Here is a 10,352-nt window from a genome sequence, read left to right on the forward strand (position 1 = left end):
AATAGTAACCTTCCTGCTGAATTTACAGAAATAATCAAGAAACATACTTTCTTAATGTAGTCTTTAATGTAAAGATTAAACACATCCTCTGGTGAGATACTGTTTGTCACCTCTGATATATCTCCAGTAACAATAAATTTGTACACAGCCGGTAAACTATATCCAAAACCTGATCCAAACAAGCACAGAGCATGAGCCATGATCTTGCCCACAATTTCATACAGCCCTGATAGCACTGCAGCAGCACTGTAAATTGGAAGTTTTCTTCTGTCATTTCCTTCAAATAATGGTGGAATATCTTCCATTCCAGTAACGACTTGAGTCAGTATAGAACTGGCGTAAAATACCACCAGTGTCCACAGCTGGTTGGCCTTTGTATGTTATTACAATTTTAGATGCAGCATCAAAGTTGCCAGACTTGTAATAACACAATGCCTCTTCCAATGCATTTTCTGCTTTTAAACGTAACCATTCCTTATCTCCTGTCATTTTTTTATCAAAATAATCAACAACTTCATCCAGAGATTCAAACTTTGGTACAATTTTCTTTCTATCATCAGCTTTCAGCAATTCATTCACTAGTTGTTCTGCATCAGAAACCAAACTTGATGTAGCTTCAGATGTTGCTGAGGGCAGTTCTAGAAATTAAAATAAAATAATAACTAAAAAATGGCTTTTGCATGGAAGTTTCACTACTTTCACTTTGTCAGAATTGAAGTAAAATCCTAAGTTGGAGTGAAATTCCATATGTTTGTTTATGTCACATCCTACTAACAGCACCATGTTGTGTTTACGTTCAAAAAGACCAATGTCAGACCTGTAGTCAAGGACTGTATAGCCGTTTACTGGAGAGATAATAATTTTCTAAAAATGTTATATTTTAAATTTAAATATATAAATATATATAAATATATTTTTTATATGTACCTGTACGGGAGCAGCAAGGTTTTTGCAAGTCATCGTTCTTTTTATCACCTTCCTCCTCCTCTATCTTAACAATTTCTTTTTCTTTTGTGTCATTGTTGTCTCCAATTACAAGGTCTCTATATTGACCTTTTAACACACAATATAGTTTTCCTTGTCCCCATAATCTTATTAAATTTTGGAAACCCAAAGAGTTGCCAGGTCCTGTTTCTAAGCAAACTAGCTTATTTCTTTCTCTTTTCACGTAAAAAAAATCACTTGGTGAGATGAGCGTAAACTTGCGACTGAATAATTCACACAAAGATTGTCTGATAGCCGTCTCGAAAGTTTCAAGAGGATTTAACGCATCTTTATTTTATCCGGCAATGCGTTATAAAAGGGACAAGCAAACCCGTGGATTTTTCCACGGAACACCAACTAGTATATATATAATTGCTAATTGTGCTTCAACAAAGTAAAAAAGCATTAACTACCTGCAATTATATTCATCATAAAGTCTTGAATGCAAATAACATTTTAGCACATTCTTAAAGTTACGCGTTTCTTATAGACTTCTTTGAATGTTTAACGTCAAGTGGTATAAGTTTGTTAGCCTCAAAATTAATATTCTGCCTCAAATAGCTGCCTCAAATTGCACCGACTACAAAGTATATACTCCAACATAAAAGGGTTTAAAATTTGCAATTAAATTTTGGCTGTAAAGTATTGTTTTTTGCTTTTTAAAATAATTTTGCTGTCCCTTAAAATTGATTTACATTAATATTAATTATATGTATATAATGTAACCTGGCAAATTACAGGTCTTTAGGACGGTGGACGGAAGGTGATTAAAGACGCATAACCGAAATAAATATAATCTTTAGTAAATAAGCCAGCACTTGTAGCATACGTGTAAGGCGTTTTTGCTAAGTTTTGGCGAACTTATACTACTTTAAGATAAAGATGTACTCACTGGAGAAAGATCTTTTTTGGCCCATTTCTTTCTATAGAAACATTTGTGAGGCTTTAAAACTATTATCTAGTGTACATTGATACCTTCTGCTTGATTTCATGTAAAGGTAACAATACCTTTATGCAAAGAAAGAGACTAAATGAGACCTATAGTTTCATCTAGCGTTTGCATCCTAGCATGCAATTGCTACAGCCCAAAAAGGCATAACAATCTCATTTAAAAACATTTCTTACGGTAGTTCGTGACGATGATAGCTTTTCTGCAAAGTAATTTCTGGTCATGGCAATATTTAGACATCTCTGATAAAAAACAGACACCAAGGGTAGCTAGATACAGCTTGTGCAGCTAGCTGACCACAACCAAAACTTTGCCATTAACTGCCAGTCAACATTTTCGTTTCCTAAGAGAGTATGAATTTGGCTATTTTTAACTTTGAATACATCTTTGACTCCTTTTTTATACCAATTTGATTAATTCGTATTATAAAAAACCAAAGTCAGAGATTATTTTTGACATTCAACTAACCTTCCTTCGCTTCCTTGCCGAACTGCCTTGCCGGACAAATAGCTGCTACTAAAAGTAATTAGTCACAACTACGGGGGGGGGGCAGAATAATCTAGGGGGGGGCAGAATATTCTACTACACTTCTTCACCCCAAAGGAAGGTCTTTCCTCCTCTGGATTTGAATCCTCAAATCCATGGACATCAAGAAGCCAAACTTCAACAGATTTCAATAGCTTAGTAACATCACTCTTTTTTTTGAATGAACAGCTGTAAGGCGGTATGGGTGTCCTGGTGAAAATTTTTGCTTTTTCTTAAAAGTTTCAGGTAAATACACAGCAGTAGTAGCAGATGGTGAGCTGGAGCTTGTTGTTGCCGATAAAGTGCTGGGTGAAAAACTACTTCTGAAACCATGAGTGCAACTGAGTACTGCATCATTAATAAGTCCTTGAGTTCTATGATATATATGACGTGGAGTGTTATTTGTTCTGTTGCTATTTTCAATTTTCTCTCTGATTATCTTTCTCAGTTCTCCTTCATCACCAGCCATCCGGAAATAAACTTCACAAAAACTAAATGCAAAAAACTAAATGCACAAAAGACAGGACCAGACTGATATTTGGGCTTGCTCTGAACACATGCTTTTTTGTTGCGCATATTATTTTTGTAGCATATATGTATTTTTTGTTGCATATATATTTTTTGTCTTTCATAATTGTTGTAGTTCCATATCAAAAATAATGTTTTTCCAAGATTTTGAATCTATATATAGTAGAACAAAATCTAAGAAACCAAATATAACACCCACAAAATAACATATATATATACTTGATGTTGCACGTTTTTCAATGCTCCATGATATTTTAAAGTCTGTTCCGTCGTCTTTTAATCTCCAAATTAATTTCGACAATTCGGTTTCGTTTCTGTATTTCTCGTGTCGAAATGACTTTTTGTGGTTGTTAAACCTTTCTTTAAATTCGCCTTCGCATAGGCCGTAGTAAAATTCCTCTTTGTCTACGTATTTGACTTCCGCTTTGTAGATGATGCATGTAGCTAAGCAGTCACCATTCAGTGGACACTGGGACTTATCCCGGCAATTGCAAGGTTGTTGTTTTTGCCTTTCTTCGGAAGTGAGAACTTTTTTATTATGTCCCTTTATGATGTTTCGGATGTTTGTGCTACATGAATAACTCAACTTGAGGGTGTTTTTATTGAAAATTTTGTAATATTTGTGATCTTTACTGAAGTTTTTTCTAACAATTTTGAGAAATGATCGTCCAATGTCTGTTTTAACATTTTTACTGAACGGCGGGTTGAACCAAATTATCTTCCTTTGGCGATTAGGGCGTTGCTTGGGTTTATTCGCGTATGTCATTGTGCTTTCAAATCCGCTGGCGGAGAGTGAAGCTTCGTATAATGGCTTTGCGTCATCAAATGCTTTTTTGTTACAGGATGTCGCAATTAATCTTTCATTGACCATCGTCGGAATGACTTTTAATACAGTATTCGGGTGGTTCGAATTAATGTTAATATATAGCGGATCGTTGTTGGGTTTCCTGTAGGGTTTGTAGGTTTTACTGTTGACGTTAAATGATACATCCAAAAAGTCTGTTTCAATCAAGTTCGTTTCGATAGTTACTGACAATTTGTCTTCCTTAAACAAGGTGATGATGTCCTTTCGAATTTTGTTCATTCGTGGTCCATTGGCGTTTTGGATAATTGCAAGTCCATCGTCTCTGTATAGACCGACATGTTTGATATCGATAATTTTGCTGATCTTTTTTAATATATATAGTCCAACTAACTCACAGATCTCCGCTCCATCGAATGAACCCATTGTTACATCGAAAAGAACGTTTCCTTTTTTAACCCAAGTCGATGATTTATCAAATAACAAGGACTTCCGACTGTGTCTTATTATATCGACGACTTTGTTGTCGATTGGTACAGCAGCTCTTGCAAAATTAATTGCTTTATCGAGTAGTTCTTCGGAGATAGAAAGGTAAAATTCGACAATGTCGAATTTGATGAATTTTGACTTTGTATCAGTTGGTGTTTTTTTGAACCATTCAATTACAGTAGATGTATTTCGCCATTGGTTGACCTGCGTTGCTTTCTGAACTTTTTCTATGATGGTCTCCAAGTATTTTTTACTGACGATTCCCATGTCTGGCTGGATTAATTAATCTGCACTTGACATTTTTGGGGAAATTTGGTTTGTGGTCTTTGATTGTAATGTATGCCTGTTTCTCTGAGTAGCATTGCATTTTGGCGTCCAAATCTAGAGATTTTGCGATTTTTTTGGCCTCTTTATTGATGTTTGTTTTCAAAGAAGTACTACATTTTTCATATGATTTTGTGATGTTTTCTGTAACGAGTTTGGTGTAATCATTTTTCGGAAGTTCGTATAGGTTATTAGTTTTATCGGCGAAAGCAAATACATTTTTCGAATTTTGGATGTTCTTAACGTCTGTTTTCAATTTGTTTAAGAACGGATTGTCAACATTGCGGAATTCGATTTTTCGGATGAGATCGTAAAGGTCGCTTTCGAAGCTTGCAAGGTTCGGGTTAACAGGTGGGGTTGCAGATGATTTAAAACCGAAAGATACGTGTTCGTGCTCGTCTTCATTTCGTTATTTTTATCGAAGAAATATGCCTTCCATCGGATTCGTTTGATAAGGCTTTCTACTTTGTCCATTAAACATTTTAAGTATGTATTTTTCGGAGGTATCGGGATATTCGCAAAGCCATTATACGCAAAGCCATTATACGAAGCTTCACTCTCCGCCAGCGGATTTGAAAGCACAATGACATACGCGAATAAACCCAAGCAACGCCCTAATCGCCAAAGGAAGATAATTTGGTTCAACCCGCCGTTCAGTAAAAATGTTAAAACAGACATTGGACGATCATTTCTCAAGATTGTTAAAAAAACTTCAGTAAAGATCACAAATATTACAAAATTTTCAATAAAAACACCCTCAAGTTGAGTTATTCATGTAGCACAAACATCCGAAAAATCATAAAGGGACATAATAAAAAAGTTCTCACTTCCGAAGAAAGGCAAAAACAACAACCTTGCAATTGCCGGGATAAGTCCCTGTGTCCACTGAATGGTGACTGCTTAGCTACATGCATCATCTACAAAGCGGAAGTCAAATACGTAGACAAAGAGGAATTTTACTACGGCCTATGCGAAGGCGAATTTAAAGAAAGGTTTAACAACCACTGTTGTATCTGAACGAGACACGTATCACACTATTTCGGACGCCATTTTTATTCCCCTCCATCATGTATACAACTCTAATATTACGGCAGACGACATACACATAAACTGGTAGACCAGCTACCGGGACAGACGATACTCACGAAACACAACATCCCTTTTCAACATAAATAAAGTTTCGTCAACATAAATAAACGTCCGTGAACATTAATAGACTTTCAGCGTTCCGTTACCGTTATTAGTCCATCACGAAATCATCAAGTCTTCGTGGTTTGTTTCGAGTTCGTTTTTTCATTTCGTTGTCAGTCTTCGCCTCGTCATCGGGCTTATCGTTGCTTCCTCTGTCGTTGTGCTTTTCTGTATCGGATTCGTCGTATGCTACCGTTGCATTGCTGTCAGTATCAGCGTCGTAACTGTTATCTATAATATTTTCGTTGTGTATATCATTGTCGATTGATGGTAGCTATAGTTCGAAGTCGCTGTCACTATCCTCAAGGCTCGTCATTTGGTTTGCACGATTTTGTATGGTGAATCGTGGTGTGTGATACGTCTTAACCTGTCCAGAGTTTCTTAGTGTATCCTTGCCATCTCGCTTTAAGAATATAGCACTCCCTTTTACCCCAGTGACGACGAAAGGTCTTGGGTCCCAGCGACTGGTGTACTTATTTTTGTGTTTCCAGCTGTTGGTGGCCAAAGCTGGTGTGCCAACCTTGATTTGGTGCGGTTTGGCACGTCTGGATTTGTCCATTAAGATCTTGGCTTGCGTCTTTTTTGTAGTATCTAGACGACGAATATCTGGTCGACTTGTTTTTCCATCGCATTCACTGGGACTGGGCAGTTTGTCCCTGAGTGTCCTATTGAACAGTTCAGCTGGCGTGACTCCTGTGGTGGCGTGTGGCGTGTTGCGATAATTAAGCAAAAAGTTTTGCATTACAACACGCCAGTCTTTAGCTTCTGCTATCGCCGTCTGAACGACCTTTTTCAGGTTACGATTAAAACGCTCTACTTCGCCTTTGGCCTGTGGGTGGTATGGTGTTACTCTTCTGTGGTGGATGTTGAATTCGTTCATTAGTTCTTTGAATGTGTTGCTGACAAATTGAGGTCCATTGTCGCTCACCAGTTCTTCGGGTGCCCGTATCGGCTGAAAAGTTTTCGTAGTTTTGTGACGATGGTGGTCGATGTGATTTTATGCAGGATCTCTACTTCCGGGAATCTACTGAAGTAGTCGATACACACGAGAAGATTCTCTCCTGTCGGAAACGGGCCACACAGGTCGCAGCCTAACATCAGCCATGCTCCCCTGGGGATCGGAGTTGTTTCCATTGGTGATGGAGTCTGCGCAGGTCCAACCACTTGGCAAGGGTGACAATGACGTATGAAATTTTCAACGTCTGCGTTCATTGCCGGCCACCAGACCTTTGTGCGCAGACGTTGCTTAGTGCGCACTATTCCTTGGTGTCCCTTATGTGCAAGGTCGATCACGCGGTGCTTCAATTCCTCTGGCGCGACAATTTTGTTGTCACACATGACAATTTCTTTCGAGACGGACAAATGCAGTCGTTGACGCTTGAAAGTGGTGACTGCTCCTTTGTCAGGAAAGTGCCCTTTGTGTAGGCACTCCTTCAGCTTCACGAGGACTGGGTCACGATGAGTTGCTTCTTGTATGGTAGTAAGGGACAGCGCTACTGGCAGACTGGTGTTGCAAACCATGTGTATGTATCGGTCTGCCATTTTGCTGTCTTCTCTGAGTGTTTGTACGGGGTTCGATCGAGAGAGGTAATCTGCGGGGTTGTTGACTCCGGGTCGAAATTGAACAATGAAATCATACGGAAGCAGTTTCATTACCCAGCGTTCTATCCTTGGTGGTGGGTTAGATTTCTTCCCGAACAGTGCCACCAACGGTTTGTGATCGGTGTTGACGATAAACGTGATGCCGTATAGATAGATCTTGAATCGTTCAATGGCAAACAATATGGCTAGAGCATCACGTTCAATCTGACTGTATCTTTGTTCGACAGGACACAGCGATCTGCTTGCATAGCTGATAGGTCGATAGGTTCCACAAGGTTGTTTCTGTGAGATAACTGCGCCTAGACCGATGGGTGATGCATCAACGGTGATCTCTGTTTCCGACCCTGGGTTGTAGTAGGCTAGACTTTCTGCTGATGTCAGCATGGATTTTAGCTTTATAAATCTTTCTTGATGTTCATTGGTCCATTCCCAAGATACGTTTTTCTTGGTGAGAACACGTAGTGGTGCTGTCAGGTCTGCTAAGTTTGGTAGAAACTTCGCACAGTAGTTGATCATGCCCAGGAATGAACACAGTTCCTTGATGTTGGAAGGGGGTTTCAGTGTGTTCACCGCTTCGATTTTGCGGTTATCTGGCGATAATCCTTTATCCGACAGTGTGTGCCCCATGTATGTTAGCTCTTTCTGGTTAAATTTGCATTTGTCTTTGTTGACAGTGATGTTATGTCTTCTAAGTCGTTTTAGTGCGGCTTCGGTCCGTTTTAGCAGCTCCTTTTCTGACTCTGCTCCAATGATTATATCATCGAAGATATTGCGGACGCGTTTCAATCCCTGTAGTACATGTTCAATTTCTCGTTGGTATATTTCTGCGGCTGGAGAGATGCCATATATCAACCTGGTGTACCTCAAAATCCCTTTGCTGGATGCGAATGCGGTGAGATCTTGTGATTCGTCATCCAAAGTTATTTGATGATATCCTTGATTTAAATCCAGGGTGGTGAATATGGTACAACCAATAAATTCGTGAAGAACTTCTTCCAACGTGGTATTTGGTAAGGTTCACGGATGATTGCAGAGTTTGCAACTCGCATGTCGATGCATAGTTGTATTCCTTTTTTTGGGGGGACAACAATGAGAGGATTTACCCAAGTAGGTGGTGTATCTACTTTCTCTAGCACCTTTAATTTCAGCAGCTTGCTTATCTCCTGATCGACTTCTTTCTGTAGCATTATCGGTAACCGTCGTGGTTTCTGGGCAACTGGTACAACAGTATTGTCTACTTGAATTTTATTCTTGACATCTTTGAGTTGCCCAAGTCCTTTGAAGCGGTCAGAGTATTTGTTGAGGAGGGTATGTAGTTGTTCCTCTGCAGACAGGATGTTGTTGACATGGTTTGTGAGTGGTCCAAAGTGAAGCAGTTGGATTGCCATAGCAGTTTGGTACCCCATGATGTTGGTGCGTTGATTTTCCATGATAAGCCACTTCACCTGTTTGGTTATGGTATTAGCTTTGACTGTTGTCCATATGTAGCCAGTGATTGGTATTGGTTGTCCATTATAAGCAAGTACCTTTTTTGAGTATGGGTGGATATCCGGGATGATGTGCATTTGTTTGATAATCCTGCTGTCCAGGATGTTAACAGAACTGCCGCTATCAATCATTACTTCACATTCAGCATCGTTGATGTTTATCGTTGTGATGGTTGGATTTGTGTCTTTCTCTAGTGTCGACAGTTGGAAGACAAAATCATCATTGTCGGATGAGCTTGTGTCCGGTTTGACATAACGCACCTGTTTTGACTGGGTCAAACAAACTTTACTGAAATGTCCAATTTTCCCGCACTTATTACACTTCTTTCCTTGTGTTATCTCGCATTTGTTGGCTAGATGAGTAGAGCTGCCGCACCGGTAGCATTGCTGATTTTTTCGGTTGATGCCTGATTTCAGTGGCTTGTTGAACGTTCGAGTAGTTCGGCTGATGTAGTTGTTGTTCTGGGTTTCCTCTCCGTCACTGTCACTGTATTTGCTGTCTAGAGTAAGAGATGTGGCAGCTTGAGCACTGCTTTCATACTGCTTTGCTTGGTGGGATGTAACTTCACTGATTCTAGCAAGAGAAAGCAACTTTTCTAGCGTGAGATCTGGCTCCCTGAGAATTCGTTTGCGTAGTTTGTTTGAGTTGCACTTTTCAATAATCTGGTCAACTAGCTCTTCGTCGGTGTTATGAAAGACACATGTTTTGGCTAATATGCGTAAGCGGGTAACATATGCATCAATATTCTCGCCTTCGTTTTGTTTACAGCACCGGAACACATGTCGTTCAAAGTGTTTGTTTTGTTTTGGTTCGAAAAATATTTTTAATACCGCAGCAGCATCAGCATATGTAGTTCCCACATTTGGTAATGTATCAAAAACTTCTTGTACATCATCCCCTGCACAATGGAGGATTAGAGCCCTTTTCCGGACGTCATCAGTAATACCAGCAGCTATAACGTAGATGTTGAAAGAGTTCTGCCATTTTTTCCATCTGATTCCAGGCTTGTACTGTCCCCTTGGACGTTAAACGGTTTGGGACAAGAAATGTCAACAGATTGAGCCATTCTTGTAGTAAATAACGTCTACTGTTTGTGTCCAGCAGTAAAATTAAAACGTAAGTAATTTCTTTTGACGTAGGATAAGACCAACTCGCAGCGCCAAATGTTGTATCTGAACGAGACACGTATCACACTATTTCGGACGCCATTTTTATTCCCCTCCATCATGTATACAACTCTAATATTACGGCAGACGACATACACATAAACTGGTAGACCAGCTACCGGGACAGACGATACTCACGAAACAGAACAACCACAAAAAGTCATTTCGACACGAGAAATACAGAAACGAAACCGAATTGTCGAAATTAATTTGGAGATTAAAAGACGACGGAACAGACTTTGAAATATCATGGAGCATTGAAAAACGTGCAATGCCGTATAGGACAGGAGCGCGCACATGTGAC

General features: G+C 39.4%; 2 protein-coding genes across 3 annotated transcripts; both read right to left on the minus strand.

Moving 5' to 3' along the window:
* Window positions 1–550: 550 nt before the first annotated feature.
* On the minus strand, window positions 551–4,554 carry LOC130654828 (uncharacterized). Of its 2 annotated transcripts, XM_057457470.1 has the most exons (3): window positions 2,402–4,554; window positions 2,110–2,276; window positions 551–638 (listed from the first exon to the last, which is right to left on the minus strand). In XM_057457470.1, exon 1 carries the CDS (start codon window positions 4,542–4,544, stop codon window positions 3,087–3,089), a length of 1,458 nt encoding a protein of 485 aa, XP_057313453.1. In that variant the 5' UTR covers window positions 4,545–4,554; the 3' UTR covers window positions 551–638; window positions 2,110–2,276; window positions 2,402–3,086. The 2 variants fall into 2 exon arrangements, with proteins under 2 accessions (XP_057313453.1, XP_057313454.1); XM_057457471.1 differs by having other exon boundaries at window positions 2,110–4,554.
* A 1,287-nt stretch (window positions 4,555–5,841) lies between these two features.
* On the minus strand, window positions 5,842–9,948 carry LOC130653783 (uncharacterized protein K02A2.6-like). The gene is made up of 5 exons (XM_057456296.1): window positions 9,894–9,948; window positions 8,395–9,834; window positions 6,807–8,329; window positions 6,160–6,744; window positions 5,842–6,066 (listed from the first exon to the last, which is right to left on the minus strand). The coding sequence occupies exons 1-5, from the start codon at window positions 9,946–9,948 to the stop codon at window positions 5,842–5,844; spliced, it is 3,828 nt and encodes a 1,275-aa protein (XP_057312279.1).
* Between the last annotated feature and the right edge of the window lie 404 nt (window positions 9,949–10,352).

Source organism: Hydractinia symbiolongicarpus, chromosome 8 (genome assembly GCF_029227915.1).
Source record: "Hydractinia symbiolongicarpus strain clone_291-10 chromosome 8, HSymV2.1, whole genome shotgun sequence".
Classification (NCBI taxonomy): domain Eukaryota; kingdom Metazoa; phylum Cnidaria; class Hydrozoa; order Anthoathecata; family Hydractiniidae; genus Hydractinia; species Hydractinia symbiolongicarpus.

Bases quoted from the DNA above. Each gene is read 5' to 3' on its own strand.
- LOC130653783 (XM_057456296.1), bottom strand. From the start codon at position 9,948: ATGGCTCAATCTGTTGACATTTCTTGTCCCAAACCGTTTAACGTCCAA. The intron at 9,835-9,893 runs GTACAAGCCTGG...TCTACGTTATAG, and splicing joins GTTTAACGTCCAAGGGGACA to CTGCTGGTATTACTGATGAC. The intron at 6,067-6,159 runs GTTAAGACGTAT...TTCGAACTATAG, and splicing joins CACTAAGAAACTCTGGACAG to CTACCATCAATCGACAATGA.
- LOC130654828 (XM_057457470.1), bottom strand. From the start codon at position 4,544: ATGGGAATCGTCAGTAAAAAATACTTGGAGACCATCATAGAAAAAGTT.